The sequence below is a fragment of the Eubalaena glacialis genome, chromosome 14 (assembly GCF_028564815.1).
Source record: "Eubalaena glacialis isolate mEubGla1 chromosome 14, mEubGla1.1.hap2.+ XY, whole genome shotgun sequence".
NCBI lineage: Eukaryota > Metazoa > Chordata > Mammalia > Artiodactyla > Balaenidae > Eubalaena > Eubalaena glacialis.
The window spans coordinates 87,124,013-87,143,471 of record NC_083729.1 but is presented as its reverse complement, the minus strand read 5'-3'; the positions used below and the strand labels follow the sequence as shown (position 1 = coordinate 87,143,471).

At 41.9% G+C, this 19,459-nt stretch overlaps 1 protein-coding gene across 3 annotated transcripts in view; it reads left to right on the top strand.

The window, feature by feature from the left end:
• The window catches only part of AFF3 (ALF transcription elongation factor 3), a 558,597-nt gene that overhangs the window by 255,980 nt on the left and 283,158 nt on the right, over nucleotides 1-19,459 (top strand). For all 3 annotated transcript variants that reach the window (XM_061168528.1, XM_061168527.1, XM_061168526.1), the window contains exon 5: nucleotides 6,646-6,693. In XM_061168528.1, the coding sequence (XP_061024511.1) occupies nucleotides 6,646-6,693 (48 nt within the window). The remainder of the gene's footprint in view (nucleotides 1-6,645; nucleotides 6,694-19,459) is intronic.

Genomic DNA, 19,459 nt, shown 5'->3' with positions numbered 1-19,459 from the left:
AGTTCGTTATATCTTTCAGTTTGTCCTTATTTAATTTTATTTTCAAGTCCTCTATCCCTCTTATATAGTTGGGATCTTGTTTTGGTATCCTTTGTCTATTAGGAAAAATAGGGGTGGATTAAAGATGTCCAACCATAATACTTCTATTTTTTTCCTTTTTCTTAGCATACCTTATTTTGATGCTGTATGAATGCCCTATTTTTTTCCTCATTCTGTGTTGTGCTCTCCAATTTTTTTTTTTTTTTTTTTTTTGCTATGAACTGTCCTTTCGTTGAAAATAGTATCACCACTATCTGCTGTCATTTTGTTTGCATTCTTATGATATACTTTTATACACCTTTCCTTTTTTTTTTATTTATTTTTTTCTCAGTGTATAAATGTCTAAGCGATGGTGACAGTAATTCTGAGGGAGAAAACTGGATGTGAGCAGGAGAGCCACAGATGACCCAATTGGCTGAGCGCGTTCGGGAGATCAGGCGTGGGGACCCAGGAGGGGTGAGGCCAGCCTCCAGCTCCAGCGATCGGGAGCAGAGTGTAGCCTCAAAAGGGGAAGTGGGGACTTCCCTGGCGGTCCAGGGGTTAAGACCCTGCACTTCCAATGCAGGGGGCACTGGTTCAATCCCTGGAGGGGGGCGCCGAGATCCCACACGCCAGTGAGTGTGGCGCAAAAAAATAAAAAGCCATGTAGGCATGATCATTCCTAAAACAAACAGCACTTGTTAAAAAAAAAAAAAGAAAAGAAAGAAAAGAAAAGAGGGAAGAGTTAGGTGGTCATAAGACTTGCTGAAGAGAGAACTGCCTGGCACTCTCCTGACCTCAGGTGACCCTGGCCTCAGGTGAGGCTGGCGCCACAGTCAGTGGACGGAGCTTCACATAGACTTGCGATAATCCCTGGATTCAAGCTTAGATCCTCGCCCAGTGCTTTGGTGGCACTGATGGGACACCTAATTTCTTTGTACCTCAATGTTTCTCTATATCAGAAATAGTAAGACTTATTTAAAAATATTTCTGTGGAAGTATTCAAGAGTGTGCATGTGATCAACAATGTCTAAACGTTTGAGGACCTTTCGAGTGCTTGCAGACAAACAAGGGTACTGTGACTTTAAAACAGTATTATTTTAGAATGAAAGTTCCGCCTTCAATGTGTCTGATGAAGAGTTAAACTATTTCTGAAAATAGGATATGTGCAGCTTCATCTCCTCCGTAGTGAAATGATATTTCCCACTGATTGGATCGAGCCTTTTCTCCTTAAGCTTGGCTTGCTTCTTCCAGTGCTGTGTGCGTGGCATGGTAATTAGGGGCTTAGGTTCTCAGTGATAGGATGTTCCTGGCTATTTCTTGAGCTATACTTACCCACAGCTCCGTTCCTCACACTGCGCTGGCAGAGCGTGTGGTGTGTATTTTTAAGTGGTAAGATTTGAGGAAAGCAGTTCCATGGAGAAAGGAACGTGATCGACAAGGCTTGTAGAGAAGGAGGATCAGCTGGGGTTGCTCGCTTTTAATTGAAGTTTAGTTGGAGGTTCAATGAGGTGAGGCTGTTATGACAGATTTCAAAATGTAATGATAGGAAAAGGGGGTGGGTTCATCCAAGTCGGAGTAAATACAGCTCAGTAACCCAGCGTGAAGCAACAGCTACGAACCCTCACAAAATGCACAGTAATTAAAATTGGCGTTGCACAGCCCTCCTCAGTGGGTACCTTTCCAGGGAAAGCAATGACTTTATTGTGAAAAAATATAAACACAAATTTGGAGATGTAAATTACATGCATGTTTTAATCTTGTTCATAAACACTGAAATCTTTTAAAATGTAAATATAATCAAAGTGCACAACTGCAGCTGAAACCAGATTTGAGAAGGATTTTGAGAAAGAAAGAAGGTGAAAGGCCCTGCAGTCTCCCCGACCCTCACACCCTGCCCATCCCAACCCTACCTACCCATCTCCCCCCCACCGCACCTTTGTGGATTCGGAAAAGAAGAGGTAGAATTCTGCCCTCCAGTTTCTGAGGACACAAATCCTTGTCTTTAATTTGTCAACATCACAGAAGAGATGGTTAGTATTAACCCTTTCTCTCCACTTCCTCTCCTGCCTTAACCCTTTTGGTCTATGCATGTGGTGTTTGAGGTTAATGAGTACGATCCAGAGTGACTAAGCATTGGATAATTTGCAGCATGGGAACGAAGGAGGAAATTTATCCAAACACTATCCAGATTCTTCTATTTCCATACTTTAAGCACGAGAGTGACCTCAAGTAGAGCCAGTTCTAAAGGTTGAGCTTGGAGAAATAGCATTAGATAGTAGAAAATTGACTGCAGTGGTGTTGAAGAAATGTGTGTGGGTTCTACCTTGACTGTCCTTTGCTGCCAAAAATGATTTTGGACAAGACTCTTCACTTCACTGGGCCACAGTTTCTCCATCTGTTGAAGTCATTGAATTGGGTAAAATGAGCTCTAAGGTTCCTTCCATTTCAACCTTTCTGTAATATTGTGCCTCATGGATCCACTCCAATCTAAATGGGGCCTGGGAAATTCAACCCCAATGTGGTACCCTTCCCCAGGTGGCCCCAGGAGTCAGAAATGTTCCAGACGAGGGCCAAGATTTTCCTCTGCCAAAGCTCCTCCACTCTGTAATTTAAAGCCAGGACTCCCTGAGACTTTTGTAGGAAGTCTTTTGTCCTGGCCTCAGTTCTGCACATGCTCAGCTGGGCAAGGGGCCCTCCCAGGAGGGAATGACCTGATGTCTGGCCAGACCATCAAAGTTCACGGTTGGAGTTGCCATCGAGATGACCCAGTGTAATAATTCTGCATATTTCATCTACATTGATGAGGGAAGTATTTAGCAGGGCTTTTATATTCTGTTTCTCTCTCAGTGTGTTCCCTTTTCAGAGTAGGGTAGTGGAAATTTATAGGATTATGGGGAGAGATGCTAAGGGCCACCTGTCGTTGATATAAATCATTTCAAATGAAATTATAGTGTGGTATTCAGGGGAAGCTTAGTTTCAAGGAACCAAACATATCAAGAGTCTTTGTAGTAGGTTGTGTACCTGGGTGAGTCCACCAGGAGAGCATGAAGTCAAGTTTTCCTTGATTGATTGTTTTAAGGTGGAAAATAAAAAGTACATTGAGAATTTAGCATTTGCTCTCCCAATATATTACATGGTAGGAAAGGGTTGGGATTTGGAAGTAGGGTAAGAGAAATGGTTGTGGGTATGAAGATTCGTTTTCCAATTCGACCACTGATTCCCACCTGAGCTCTGAAGGAGGTCATTTCAAAGGACCATTGAGCCCTGGCCTGGCTGAGGCTTCACCACACAGCCTTTGTGATGGTTGCCTCTGGCTGCCCTGGAAAGGAAACAGGGTTTGGGCTGGTTCCAAAAAGAGCTCTCTGATCTAATTTGATTGGAGTAGCAGAATGGTGAAATTTCCAGAGCAGTCCCGGGATAAGGCATTGGGAACAGAAGTTGGGGGTGTATTAGATGTATGTTGCCAAACTGGAACTTTTGGGAAAACAGGAGAAGGGATGAATATAGGAAAGAGGAATGAAATATTAGTAAAAAGCTTTGGGTCTTCTAATCTTATCACGATATTTAACACTGTTTTTCTTGTTTTATAAGGATAGACATATATGTTATGTTCATGCACTGTTAGCAACGGTTGTGCTTTACACATTTCGTTATTGATTTTTTTTTTAGTGATGAGACTAGAAAGGAGTAATTTATACAAAGATAATGTTCCTGTTTTAACTAAAACATCAAATAATCCATAAGGAAATAAACTTCACTTAAAAGTTCTCAAACTGTTGGATTAAAGTCCTAACTATAAAAACCAAAACTATAAAACTCTTAAAAGAACACATGGGTACATCTTTATAACCTTGGATTTGGCAATGACTTCTTAGACACGACACTAAGAGCAAAGCAATAAAGAGAAAAAGAGGTAAATTGGACTTCATCAAATTAAAAATTTTGTGCATCCATGAACACTATCAAGAGGGTGAGAATACATTCCAAAGAATGGGTAAAAATATGTGCAAATCATGTATCTGATAAGGTCCTAGTATCCAAAATATATAAAGAACTCTTAACAAAACAATAAAAAGTTAACAAACCCAATTTAAAAGTGGGCAAAAGACATTTCTCCAAAGAAGATACACAAATGACCAAAATGCACATGAAAAGATGCTCAACATCATTAGTCCTTAGGAAGATGCAGATTAAAGTCTCAACACAATACCATTTTGCACCCATTAGGATGGCTATTATACAAAACACAACAAAACCAGAAAATAAGTGTTGGTTAAGATGTGGAGAAAGTAGAACCTTCATACATTGCTAGTAGGAATATAAAATGGTACAGCCAGTATGGAAAACAATTTGGCAGTTCCTCAAAAAGCTAAGCATAGTATTGCCATATGATCCACCAATTCAACTTGTAGTTCTATACCCAAAAGACGTGAAAACAGGTATTCAAACAAAAACTTGTGTACAGATGTTTATAGAAGTGCTATCACAACAGCCAAAGTGGAAAAACCAAAATGTCCGTCAACTGGATAAACAAAACGTGGTCTGTCCATAACAATAGAATGTTACTCAGCCACAAAAAGGAATAGAGTACTGACATAGGTTACAACATGGATGAACCTTGAAAACATTATCCTAAGTGAAACCAGCCAGACACAAAAGGCCACATGTTATATGATTCATTTATATGAAATATTTAGAATAGAAAAATCCATAGTAACAGAAAGTAGATTAGTGGTTACCAGGAGCTGGGGAGAGGGAGGAATGGGGACTTCCTGCTTAAGGGGCATGGGGTCTCCATTCAGGGTGGCGAAAATGTTCTTGAACTAGATAGTGGTGACATTGTGAATGTATTTAAGGCCAGTAAATTATACACTTTAAAATGGTTAAAATAGTAAAGATTATGTTTTGTGTATTTTACCACAATAAAAAAAAAAAGTTTCCAAACTATATAAACATCATAGAAACTCTGGTAATTTGACAAACAAATGAGCTCAGGTTTGCTGAGGAAATGCATATATTTCCAGCACAGCCTTTGGGACTGGGGAAAGCTTCTGGAAGAGAAAATGTACATGACTGAGGACGAGTCCTGTTTCCTGGTCCAGACTTGCTGTTCTGTGGCCTGGGGCAAGTCATGTAAACTCTCTGAGCCTCAGTTGGGAGCCTTGGACAAACCTTCTGTTTCTGGGTAGGAAAAATCTCAATCACTTGTGGGACCTTTTCAAGCCTCACACACTTGCATTCACCTTGACCTCTTACCCAGTGTGAAGGGTGGAATATTTCTGATGGAATGCTCTACTACCAGGAAGAGCGGGTGGGGGACACACACAGGGGTCTGGGAGTGTGAAAGTACACTTTCTGGTGGAGCCTTTGTAATACTGAGAAGTCCTGGAGCTGGTTGTGATAGCGCTCACATTCCTGGGAAGGGCAGGAGGTAGATTCATTCATTCCTTCCTATGCCGCCCACTGGCAGATATTCACACTGAAAGACACAGAGCCCCTGAGTGGGTGGAGGGTCTGTCCTAGAGGGAGGAGAGATCATTCCAGAGTCCGTCTGTGAACTGCAGTTGTAGTGAGTGTGCTGAAGAGGAAGTAAATGCTGCGTGGATGAGTATTCCAGAGCTAGGGATGCTGCTCTGAGGAAGTCACGGTTGACCAGCCTCTGAAGGATGACTTGGAATGAACCAGGAAAACCAGGAAGGTGCAGATCAGTATTCCTGGGGGAGAGAGAACTGTGAGGAGGAAGGAGAGCAGAGTGGGCTTGGGGAAGACATTGCGAAGAAAGCCTCATGCTGGGAGGTGATGCTGAGTCGTGGTCAATGTCATTGAGTTAAAAGGCCAGGGAAGTATTTTGCTGAGACCACAGTAAGCACTTCTACCAGCAAATGCTGCTTTCACGTCCCCACAAAACTACCTCCTGTGCTCTGGGATTATGTTACCAGCAGTAACCACACAGCATCTCTGAAACTTAAAATGGTCCCCAGAGTTGGCTGTGACCTGAAGCCACCGTTCCTCAGAGCCTATACCATCTCCCCATCACAGGGCAGCATGGGTTACAGAACCAGTGGCTCTGGAGTGTGACACCCAGCCTACCCTGGGAGTGCTGGGAGAATGTGTCTCCTTTTGGTCTTTTGGGTTTTGGCCCATCACCCAGTAAATCTAGGCCCTGAGGATGGTAGAACTACCAAGAGTTTCACTGGTATTCGGCAGGACCATTGCATGTATTTGGTGGGTGGACCGGATCCATCTTTGTGGTGTAGGCCACATTTCCTTCCACACTTTGATGGAACCCAAGCTGAATGGAGCTCATACCTGCCAGTCATGTGCTGTACTCCTAGGAGCCTTCCCTGCTTAGAGTTGACGTGGTTGGAGGGCCCAGTGCTGCAACTCTGGGGCGTGTGTGATGCTCCCGGCTGCCCTGTCCACGGTGCAGCAGTGGGGGAAGGGAGGGTGGTCACAGGCTTGATTGGAGTTGTCACATTAAGGAAAGGAGCTTATCTGTAAGTCCTACTTTAGGCAAGGCCCCCTGTCCAAACTCTATTAAATTTGGAAGCTTATGTGTCATTTTTTCTCTGTAACCATAAGTCTGTTCTATCAGGCTTAATGTTTTTTCCCCTTTGCTTGCAGGAGAGTAGAACTGGAGAAACCAACAGCTGTGTTGAAGAAATAATTCGGGTAAGGATATTCTTTTACAAATCTTACCAACTGGTTGACATAGATTCCAAATAGAAGGAGGTGCAGCTGCAGTGTCAAAGGGAGCCCATTGTTCATGTGTTGTTTGATCTTTACCCTTTCTGAGGGTAATCACCTAAGTTGCCTAAACAATAGTACTTTACAAAACAACTTCTAAAGCTTCCTTTAGAAACCTAGGAGCTACACCTTAATCTGGTCCCTTTGCACAGGCTGAGGTGACACTGTATTAAAGGGATCAGCTGGAAGACAGAACAACAGAGTTGAGATGAAAAATATGATTGTGTTCACATTTGGATGCCCCCATTTATCACCCTACTATTTAAATGCATCTTTCAATAGTCTGTGCTTTCCAGTCAGGCAGGGGTTGCCTGGTTATTTTTCTCCCAAACTTAATTAGAATCAGAAGCACTCTGACAAAGAGGTGATGCTCAGCGTTGAAAATTTATTTCTATATTGTTATGCGTGTTATTATTTTGCCTGTTACTCTCTGTAAGCCTGTCCTTTTCATCATCGTCATCTCACGCGCACGGCCTCTGTGAACTAGTTTTATGCGCAGATGCACTTAGGCTGGGCTGTTCTGCCATATTAGTGTTCTCCTGAGTATCCAAACTTACAATCAGGATGTCCTCTTCAACCTATATTTTGTCTTCAATCATATTTTTCATTGGAATAACCTAATAATTTATAGCTCTCAGAAAGCTGATATTACACTGGGCAAAACACCAAGGCAAATCAGACCAGATGGTGTGGCAATTCTCTATAAAGAAAAAGAAAAACTTTATTTTAATATGTTTTTAACTTTTGGGCATCCTACACACTTTTTCTTGAATTGCTAGTGAATTACAGTAATATGGTTATGTGGTTTAAAATTTTACATTAACCATCAAATTGTTTTCAGCGGAAAGATTTTTATTTCTTCCTGGAAAGCATTATTTCATAAACAAACTTTTTCACTCTCAAATTGATTAAAATAATTCATTGAAGTTTGATTTGATGAATTCATAATGATTTTTGTTTTTCTGGCAGAGATTTATATAGAAAACAGTTGTCAAAGTGTGGTAGCTTCATTTCTGGCATTTAAGTATATGTTGAATAAAATACGTGTTGTATTTTACATCTAAATGATCTCTATCTTGGGGCCTTGTTTCAGGTTAAACACAGATAGTGTAAAATGCAGATGTACTTTTCCTATTTTTCTCTTTTAACATACTTTGATGTTTGGGGTCCCAGTATTCAATGTTCAAGCCATCTTCCTTTGATTGGTTTTGGTGTTTATATCTGCAAAATGATAATACCACAACACACCAATCCCGTCTTTGGTTTCTCTGTTTATGTTTAAAAAATCCTACCCCTTCTCATCCTTTCTTATCTTTTCTGAGGATATGGAAGAACTCTGTTATTTGACCTTTCTGTTCTATATTCTAAGCAGGGCTTGAAGTTTATAAAGAGCTTGAGTATTTCTCATACCAAAACGATATACTTTAGAGAAGCAGTCCACAACCTCTTCGGCACCAGGGACTGGTTTTGTGGAAGACATTTTTCCACGGGGGTTGGGGAGGATGGTTTCAGGATGATTCAAGTGCATTACATTTATTGTGCACTTTATTTCTATTATTATTACATAGTAATATATAATGAAATAATTATACAACTCACCATAATGCTGACAGGAGGTGGAGCTCAGGCGGTAACGCGGGCGATGGGGAGCGGCTGTAAATACAGATCAAGCTTCGCTTGCTCACCTGCCGCTCACCTCCGGCTGTGTGGCCCGGTTCCTAACAGCCACGGAGCGGTGCCAGTCTGTGGCCCGGGGGTTGGGGACCCCTGCTTTAGATAGTGAAAAATTCACTTCAAATAAAACTGAATGGTGTAGTCAAGAGTTTAAAGCATTATTTATTTTTTTCTTAAGAGAGCTGATGAGAGCCTGGCACCCCGGCCCCACTCTCCTACCTTCCCATGATACTGACCCCTAATCCATCACACCACGGGTGCCGCCCCTGCCCGCCTTGAATCAGGCGTGGAGCAAGAGGGAAAGCCTGGGCCAATGAGAGAATTGATTTATGTGTACGTGCAGGGTCAAGGGTAGGGGGGATGCTGCCTTCATCGGAAGACAGCTGAGCTCTGAGTTCCACACTTCCCAGAGCTTGTGAGGAGTGTTCCAAAGAGGAGATGGTATAGACTGGGAAGTGATGGTGGTGCTGGTGCTGTCGTGTGAGCATCTTTCTCTCCCCTCACCTGGCAGTCTCAGGTGTTAGTAGTGGTCTAACTTCAGGAGCTCCTAGAGGATCATGTCTGTTTCCCAGTTTTGCCTGGAATGTTTTTCTGGCTGTCACCTGCCTCTCACACCAGGCAGCCCCAGGATCGTCTTCCCCTCTTATCTTAAGCATCTCCTCTCCTGCAAACACAAGCGCAGGACGCCTTCTCAGTTACAGCCTGTTGGATTTGTTGTGTATCTGTCACACATAAGTATTCTTCCCACATGGTGGCCCTAATGTTTGGAATTTAGAGTTCACGATTTTGTGGAATGAATAAATAAATGAGTGAGTGAGTAAAAGAATCCTCCAAAGGAGAATGATGAGTATCATTGTGATGGCTCACAGATTCCCTTTGCTATAAATCACAGACAAGATGTATTGGCTTTTTTAATGCTCGGTTCCTGTGAATCATCTTTGTGGAGCCCAATTTTCCTTACCAGTGGTCTCTCCCCTTGGAATCAGCTCAGGTGAACCTGATGTCGTCAAGGTCACCAGAGGTACTTACTGCTTGCAGCCATCTCGTTTTAAAAAGGCTCTCTCTTGTTGTGGAGGAAGATCAGGGTCATGAAAAATACCTTAAAATAATGAAAATGGAGATGGTCGTTGGACAAGTGTTTGTATGCCCTTTCCACGTGGGAGGTACTGGAAACAGCGGTGGGTCAGAGAGACATGACCCCTGGCCCTTTCGGAACCGACGATGTGCTGGAAGAGATAGATACTAAGTTTTTTTTTTTAATCTCATGAATAAATGTATAATGTGAATTGTGGTAAATACCCAGGGTTTTATGAGCGCTTACTGTAGGGTACGTTACCGAATTTGGGGTCAAGAACTACTTCCCTGAGGAAGCAGCCTTTGAACTAAGAGCTGGAGGGTGAATAGGAAAGCAACCTAAGGAAAATGGTGAAGCTTCCAAGCAGAGGGAATGAAGAGCTCGGCTTGTTAAAGACCCGGAAAGGAAAGAGAAGGCCCGTGTGGCTGGAGAGCAGGTGGGAAAAGCCAGGCAGGAGAGGCCAGTCGTGCTGTGCTTTCTCAGCCACATTCAAGAGGCTCTAAGCACCGGGGAACCGGTGAAGGATTGGAGCTGGGAGTGATGTGATCAGATTGGCAGTGTAGATGCACCATTCTGGCTGCTGTGAGGAGTGGCTTGAGGGGAAGAAGGAAGAGGAATAGGAGGCTGATGCAGGTTCCAAGTGAGGGATGCTTGGTGGAGACATGGGAAGATTGAGGGAGATGCTGTGTTGGGTGGGGGAGAAGAGGACATCCTGTGTTAATTTTTAGACGTGCTGAGTTTGAGGTGCCTTTGTGATGTTCAAGTAGACGAGGAGAATGTAGAGAAACTCAGAACAGAGGTCTGAGCTGCAGGCCAGCATTTTGGATGAATTAGCACATTGGTAGTAAAACCATGGAAATGGGTACATTTGCCTGGAGAGAGACTTGAGGCCGAGAAGCAATGAGAGCCTAAATTACACCATTTCAGGGGCAGGGAAGGGAGGAAGATCCACTGGCAAACGAACATGAGAGGGAGTGACTAGAGAAAATTGTGACTGTGAAAAGTCACAGAATCCAAGGAAATAGAGTTTCCATTCAACAGGGCGCAGAATTTCTGAGAGGACACGAAAAGATGAGGATCGAAAGCCACCCAATGGATTGGACAACAAAAAGGTCGTTGGTGACCTTATGGAGAGCTGTTTCTGTGGAGGAGAGGGGGCAGGGTCCAGACTGGAGAAAACTGAGAGGTTGGAGTCCCTGAGTTTAGAGACCTCTTGTGAGGAAAGGCTGTGGTTTCCGTTCCATTTATTTCCATTCCATTTATTTTCTACACAGTCATGACCACCAGTGAGGATAGGCTAACATTTATTGAGCACTTACTATATCTGGGACACTCTTCCAAGCTTCTTGCATGTGTTTTCTCATTGGACCATCACAACTGCCTTCTGTGTAGTTGGGAACTATTATCATCCCCATTTTACAGAGGAAGAAACTGAGGCGAGGGGAGGTTAAACACAACTGGCCAAGGGCACACAGCTACCACATGGTAGAGCTGGGATTTTAACCAGCACCGTCTGGGACCAGCACCCCCTCTCTCTTATCTGCTGTGCTGTCTTATTAAAGGAAGAAGCCCCCCCGCCAGCTCATTCATGAAACCACTCAGGCATTTTGCTGTGAAAGGGAGGTTTCCCGTTCCCATGTGTGTATGATCTGAAAGTGCCCGATCACGCGTGTGTGCACTTGAACTCACGGAGGTTTTATGGCCAACGTCAGCAATCTCACCTTTGAATTTCTTTTTCCTCCCCCGTCTCTTATTTTTGCTGAGGTGACTGTTTTCAAGTCATTTGAATATTACATTATGTTCTCCAGTATAATTATTTTTTATCCTCAGTCAGAGAATTTCAATCCCGGGACCTAGTAAATCTGTGTATTACTGCAAAATTCATTTAGGAGATGGGCACCAAGGGCTGGGAGCCCTCATCGCTGACATATGTTTGTAACAGACAGTTTTCTAAGTTACACTGTATTTCATCCCTAAAGGCTCCAGTGCTGTAGTACTTAGGTGCTTTTCCTAGCATTATCCATTAACGTAGAATGGCATTAACATTTGCTCAGCAAATAAAATCCGTTTACAACTTAATGGGGTTGTGCAGGGCTGGAATCTAGAATGCACAGATTTTATGCCACACAGCTCTAGATGGCGTTTATTGCCGGGCATTCCTCATAACGTAGAGAGCCTTTGTCATAAGAGACCAGTGTTTGAGATCTGGTTTGGATTTAAAGGATGAATTTAGAGACAATCTCAGTGCAACATCTGAGCAGATTATCTTCTTGGCTTTCATCTTTAGTCACTAATTTAATTCCAATTTCCTGTGAAATATTCATGGCGAATATTTACGTAGAGTTGCCCTTCTGTTGACATGAAAGGAGTACCTGGGACTTGTTTAAATTCTGGAGACCCAAACCAATTTCCTGACACTATAACTGAACAGATTTCCAGCAGACAGAGGGAACTCCTTTTCCTTGGTTTTCTAGAAACTAAGGAGCCTCCTAGGCAAGATTTCCAGTTGTGATGCTGGGAGATCTGTGAGTGAGGAGAGAGTTGAGATTACCATCACGTGCAACGCACATCATCATGGCCCCCTCACGTGTTCAGACCCTGGATGGTGAGCCAAGAGAAGCCTTGTGCTTAAATGTCTACATGCTCCGTAACCCACATGAAAATATATTAGCCACTCGGAGAAAATAGAGAACAAAGGGACAACTTGTTTTAAGTGATCTGTTTGGGTCGTTCGCAGAGCTGGACCTAGGTCAAATCTCCCGTTTCAGACCAGACAGGCGTTTCCTGCCTCATGTTGTGTGTTTTTTTTTTTTTTTTTTTATAAATTATCTCATTTGTTTCAAGTAGTAAAGATTTTATTCATGACAAAATGAAGCCCACAAATGGCAAAATCAATCCGGGTATAAATGTACAGGAGCCCGTTTATATATCCCATTACTTGTCATAATAAAATCGAATCAAAGCAAAAGTAAACCTCCTGGAGGTCTAGAGAAATTCACCAAGCAAAAGCTACATGTTTTATCCAAGATAAATGAGTTTCACTTGGTAGTGTTTTGTTTTGATTTTTCTTTTTGCAGTTGGCCACTTGGATGGATAGAGACAGCAGTAACACAATTTATATCTTATTTTACATCTGTAGGTGCATTTTTACTAGATGTTATTATATTTGTCCTTTTGGCTGAAACCAAAAGCCCTACTTAAATGACTCCATTTCTCTGCCAGGGGCATCCTGGTGCCTGTAAGGGGTATGCAGCAGCTTGCTGCTTGTTTCAGGGCCATTTGGCTACCCTTTGTAGGCTTTGTGATGACTCTGGAGGTGTCCAGTTTCCAACAGAGGTGGGACGAGAATACTGTAATTCAGAATCTGTTCCGAGCCCAGAGGCTTTGGGGTGATGGCCAAAGGGACCGCGGAGGTCTGGAAGCTCCCATTGGGAGGGAATGGCTTTGCCTTTCTGTTTTTACCTGTCTCCTTCCGATGCACACGGTTAGACATCACAGAGGCATTTACAGAACCAGCGGTGTGGAAGACCAAGGGGATGTTAGCAGCCCAAGCAGCATATATTCTGTGGGAATATACTCTCTGCCCTCATAGTCAAGGGTGAGTTCTGATACCGCAGTCAATATCTTTGCATGGGTGTTTGTCAATATCTTACTGTGAAGGTGCCAACTGGAAGACAGGAGGAGGTCCACACATAGTGTTAACAACAGCTGGATGCCACAGGCCGTCACGGAGCTCACGGTGCCATGTACCTCCTGCTGTGCCCAGGCTGGGACGAGGGAAGCATGTCAGTAGCCAGACTGCACCATGGGCAGGGTTTCCAGCAAGGTCAAAGGCACACCTTCCCCATTTCTCGTGAAGAAACTTGGAGAACTTCAGCACTACATTAGAGGACTGAGGCATTAAATATACTTGATTTTTAAAGTTTTCTGTTGCTCTAGCCTTGCAAGGTACATCCACCGAGCAAAGAGATAGTGAGACTGGGCTCAAGACAGAGTCAGATTCTTGGAGGTCCTCTGCAGAGCCACACGTGCTCTGGCCCCAGTGGTGTTCCAGCCTCATCTCTCACCCCTGCCCACCTCTCACTCTGTACATGGCTCCTGCAGGAGCGGCACCACGCTCTCTCCCTCACCTCCGGGCTTCACTCATGCTCTTCCCTAGCCCCAGAGCACGCTCTGTCTACCCCTGACCCCGAACACCCGACTGTTTCTTGCTTATCTTCCAAGCCTCACTTAAGATGTCACTCCCTCTAGGAAGCCTTCCTGATTGCCAGAGTCTGAGTTAGATGCTCTTGTTCTGTATTCCCCCCCCCAAGTACCCTTTACTTTTATCATAGCACTTATTGTACTGAGTCATAATTGTCTTTCTTAAGCCCCATTAGGCTCTTACCATCCATCTCCAGGAGCTATCAAACTGCCTGGCATGTAATGGGTGTTTAATTAATGCTGAGTAAATGGATGAGGAATAATGAATGAATGCCTTTGACCTTTTGCTCAGTGTCTGTTTTTCCTCTCCACCCTGTTGTCCTTCCAATCCTCCAACAAAAAAAGATTGAGGTGCTGTCCCCCTGAAACATAAGCTCTCCAAGGACGGCCAAGATTGTTGGGTTACCTGGGAGCATTAGAACATTCTACATTTCGCACAAATTCAAGAGAGATGAGAGTTCACCTAATAACTCCTGAGGGTTGGAAGTGAAAAGGCATCCCCAGCTACTGCTGGTATCCACGCCAGAAAAGCTCAGACCTTTTGTATCTGCCACTTGTAGTCTGATTATCTTTCATGAAACTGAGTTTTCCATTTTGATAGCTAATGAATGTAATGTACAAGTTGAAGAAATCAAGATAATAAATTTGCAGGGATAATTTGGTTAATTACCATATTGCTGCTCGTGTAATCGAGGGAGGGAAGTCAAAGCTATTTCCACTGCTGATATGCTCCATGTAAAGCAGTTCTTGGAACAATTACCCAAAGTTATCAACTCAAGACATACATTTTAAAATTGTACTTATTATCATGAAAACCACACACGGTGTTCTCTTTTTTCAAACGGAGGGTTGTGAAATTACACAGATTTGCTGCAAATTACTATTGTACACATACAGGAAAGTTAAAAATAATTTCTAAGATCAAAAATGATAATTTGAGGATTGACAAGATACAGGCCTTGAAAAATTAGAACATCTATCTAGATATTAATCATATCTTTTAAGTAAGACATAATTACCTGTAGTTCTTATACTCATAATTATTTAGATCATTATAATGGAAAAAACTTAGAAACCTGATTATTCTTTTGCCATTTCATTTATATGCTGTTTTATAAATTCTGATATATTTGGTTTATAATTATGCAGTTTGTGTGTTTTTAATGGTTGTTGGATGCAATGAGATGTAAGTATTTTAAAAATGTAGGGGTTGAAACTCAGGACGTTTTTCATGACTTTTAGAACATGTGCCCGTATTTATCTACAGGTGGTTTTGTTCTGATTTTGAAAGCTGTCCACACACACAGCCCGCAATTTCAGAATGGGTAATCCAGTTTTGGCATTCTTTAGGCTCCTAAATTAACTGGTTTTTTGCACATGAGGCATTTTCCCATTTGCACATGGCTCCATTCCTGGGCCCACGTGTAGCCCAGAAGTTCTGGAGAATCGCTATGCTTGGCCTGCTTCCTGAACACCTTTAGTTCTGCTGATAAATTAGGAAAAGTACACCTCTTCCTGTCTCTCCAGATACAGTAGTCCTCTTTTATCTGAAGTTGCAGTTACCCATGGTCAACTGAGGTCTGAAATGTTAAATAGAAAATTCCAGAAATAATTCATAAGTTTTCAGTCATATGCTATTCTGAGCAGGGTGATGAAATCTTGTGCCATCTTGCTCCATCCCACCTGGGATGTGAACCATCTCGCTGTGCAGCCTATCCCATGCATCTCGGTATCTATCTCGGTACTGTGTTCAAGTGGCTCTTATTTTACTTAATAATGGCCCCAAAGTGCAAGAGTAGTGATGCTGGCAGTTCTGCTATTCTCTGACTGTGCCTAATTTATAAACTAAACTTTATCCTAGGCATGTATATATAGGAAAAAACAATGTGTGTAGGGTTTGGTGCTACTTGTGGTTTCAGGCACCCACTGGGGGTCTTAGAACATATACCCCATGGATAAGGGGGGATTGCAGTATTGGGCTGGAAAATAATGTCATATCCTGACACTAGCTGATTTATTTATTACAGCTTCTCCCTCTCTCTTTCCTCCCACTAAAAAGGTGTACCTATTTATGCAAAAGTATATCTTTCTCTCTCCCCTGAATTTCCTAAAAAGTTACAGGCGTTGTAACCCATGGACAGTTTCCTGTTTATTATTACAACTTTTTCATTACAATGTTTTCATTTTAATACCTTATTTTTTATTGTAATCCTAAATAATGAGAGGTCTGTGGTTCTGTAGAATTAAAAATACTAAAAATTTTATATTCTACACCTTTTTTTTTAAAAAAAGTATTTTTCTATGAACATTGATTAGGCTTCTGAAACGTGATTAAAAATCCTAAGATCAGCATGCTTATTATTGACATCTTATGCATTAATTTAAAACTCTATGCCTCAGCTACTTGTAAATATCTTTTTAGTAATCTCAAATATAGATTTATTTTTGCATATAAAGTACATATTTTCTAAAAATCACCCTGGGATTCTATATTAATTTAACAGTATCGATATATTTATATCTGTATACTTACTTTATGAATCATTTTAGCCTTCCCTTCTCTGGCAATAACTTGTGATCTAACAGTATTTTTGGTCAGTTTTTAAACATGTTTTTGAATTCAGTTTAACAGTGTCTATCTGGGTGGGGGAGAGGGAATGATAGGCTTTTATTTTTCTTATTTTTTTATTTTTTGCAATTTTGGAAGATATTTTATTTTATATAATTAAAGAGTACTTTTTCTGGTAAACATACTATTTTTAATAAAATATAATCTATAAGGGCAAACATGAATTAAGGATATGATAAAATATTGATTAAAATAAATCCTACTGTTTCCTTTGTAGAATATAGATTATTATAAGTGGTTACTTTTTATTTTCCAACTTGGCAAAAGTTTAGTACGATAAGCCCAAGAGAAAAGTTAATATATTCAAGATATATTAATATCTGAGTTTGAATATGCAAAGTATTTTTAAAAAGTAATATTATAAAAATGAAAGTCCTTGAGCATATGCTGACAGGACAGGCTTTTAAAAATAGAACCTTTCAAGTTAGCTAAAAATGTTGGTACAGCTTCTGAAAAATGACCAAATCCCCCAAAACCTACCCAGGCTGCTTCTCTGGAAACCAAATGGCAGTCTTTTACCCAGCTTCAAACAGGAAAGCCATTTGAAAACTCAGCTGCAGATAAACTAGAGAGAAAGAGGAAAAGGGAGAAAGAAAATCCGGCCATGATGCATGAAGAAGATGGTGTCGCGAGAGGTTCCCTCCAGTGAGAGTAAAACCTCCCCTCTGGGCTGCAAAATGAGCATTGATCATTCTGACTTTTTCACTTTCTATTTCCTTGGTTTTTTCAATGAAGTCTCTCACTCAGCCCTCCACCCGCACCCCAACCCCAGGCTCTGGAAAGAGGCAAGAAATGAACACTGAGTTCTTTTGGACGTTCGCTGGTTATTGTTGTATGAAATCAGGAGATCACTGTGACATGAATACAGACTCAAGAGCAGATTCCCAACAGGTTCAAAACAGTGTAGATGGTGATGGGGGGGAGGGGGGGGACTCATGGTTAACTGGAGTCATCTAGAAAGATCATCAGCAACCCTTGGATAGTTGAAATGATTAATCACTTCAGCACAAAAGAGCACAAAAGGAGATTTGTTAAGAATAAGCGGGGGACAGAGTGCTACCTCCAGGGGTGACAGGCCTGTCTGCTTAATAATGTATTTTTAAAGTGTATGCCACATCAAAAGCCAAGCACGTGCAAATGGAGGAAAATGGAAAGAAAAAGCAGTGGGCAGAATACTTAGTGCATTAGAACAAATGTTTCCGAGATCAGATTGGCAATAATTTTGATTGGAGCAGTTTTTAAATGCATTCTTCTGCCCCACCCAACCTCCCACCCCCAGGGTCTTAGCAGCACTGGGAAAATTCACAGTCTCTAGAAGGATGTGTGCTGGACCTTTTATCACTAAAAACGATAACGAGCCCATCAAAGCAATATTGTGTGTTAGCCCCCCTTTCTTTGAGGTGCAGGGCTCTGAATAGTCTCCTTGGACTAGAGCAAACTCCATGAATTAAAGCAACAGAAGCAATAATGATAGCATGGCTTAACACGCATTGATGGCTTTCTGTGCTCTCGATGTCTGTTACCTCCTTTAATCCTCACTCTAACTCTAGATGATGTCATCCTCATCTTCCAGAGCAGGAAACTGAGATAAGGGGAGGGGAACACATAGTAAATAAGAGACATGGTTAAGGTTTAAACTCCGGAGTCCAGAGCCTAAGTTCATAAACCAGATAGAGTGATTTTTTTAAAAGGCTGAATATTATCAGTACATAAGACGAGGCAAATTCTTCTTGTGGGGATGCATCAGGACTCTTGTGTTTGTACCACCTCTTTCTCACGGCCTCGAGGATAGGAAAGGATGCTCATGGCTGCAGTTGTTGCTTTAGAAGCCGCACAGCGTTTCTGAGGAGTTAGATTGAGCGTTGATGCCTGCGGTGTGGCATAAGGGGTGCACAGTGAACACAGAAGTACCTGTGATAGTTCCTTACAAATTGGTCTTGAGCGTGTATTCACGTGTAACCTAGTTACTGGTAGTACATCTTGAAGTGCCAGCTTCTTCTGCATCAGCCTGTGTTTTGCTGCCTTCCAGAAAGCTCCATGTTACTGACACCACCTGCTCATATTACCCTTCGTAAGAGCCCCAAGAGTCAACACTGTCCTCCTGCCCAGGAGAGGGGTGGGTGAAAATGTAGAGCCAGAGGCACCAAGAGGTCCAGGTGGCCGCAGCCCGCACCCCTGACTGCACAGGTGTGAATTTTCACTGCAGCTGGAGTTCTTGCATCAGACACTCTGTTCGACAACGGCTCTGCCGCTGACCAGCTTGGTAGCATTGAGTCAATAGAGATTTCAATACAGTGCACGGTTTGCAAAGAAGAAAGCTATTGTTCTTGCTCATTATTTGATATGGCTGTAACATCTGTTGCCAGATAAATTTGTGGATACAAACATCTTCGTGAGTCAACATGCCTAACCAAATGTTTTCATTCATCAAACGCAGTCCTGGAGGTAAACCAATCTTGCAAATCTGTGATTGAAATCAACCTTTTATTTTGGAACTGATGACTGTGAGCTGCCATTATTCTCATTAGGATAATCAAGTATTTTCAAACTCGTTGGAGATGAGGTTCACTTAAGGAAATCTCAGTCTGTAAAATCCGGTTGTAGAATATTTGCGAGATTAGCTCTTTATTGCTAAGAAATCATTGTTTTGCTAAAGGACTCCTGCCTACAGGAAAGGATTAACCTAGGATTAATAGCAAATTCCCCTAGATATCTAGATATCTAGAATCTAGATATCTGCTTACAGCTTTTTTACAACTTAGCATTACTAGGAAACAAGAGTGTTGGAATCACTTTGAATTTGATTTGACAAATGATAAAATATAAAGACAATGCTTCCTTGGAATAAAAATGAAAGCCAGTGGGACATTATAAGTCACTTTACAAAAATATCATTTTTTTTTTTTTTGTACAACTGTTCAGGTGCGCACACTAAGCAAAGCAGCTGCAAAGGGAATAAATGCAGACTACACCCCCTGGTGGAACATTGTTTGATAGGTGGTTGATGGCGTTTTATCTCTTTAAGTACAGTTGAAGTGCTTATTTAAATTTCTTTGCCTTCTTAATTATTGTAAACTACGTTCATTTATGTCAATTTATGCCTGTTAGTT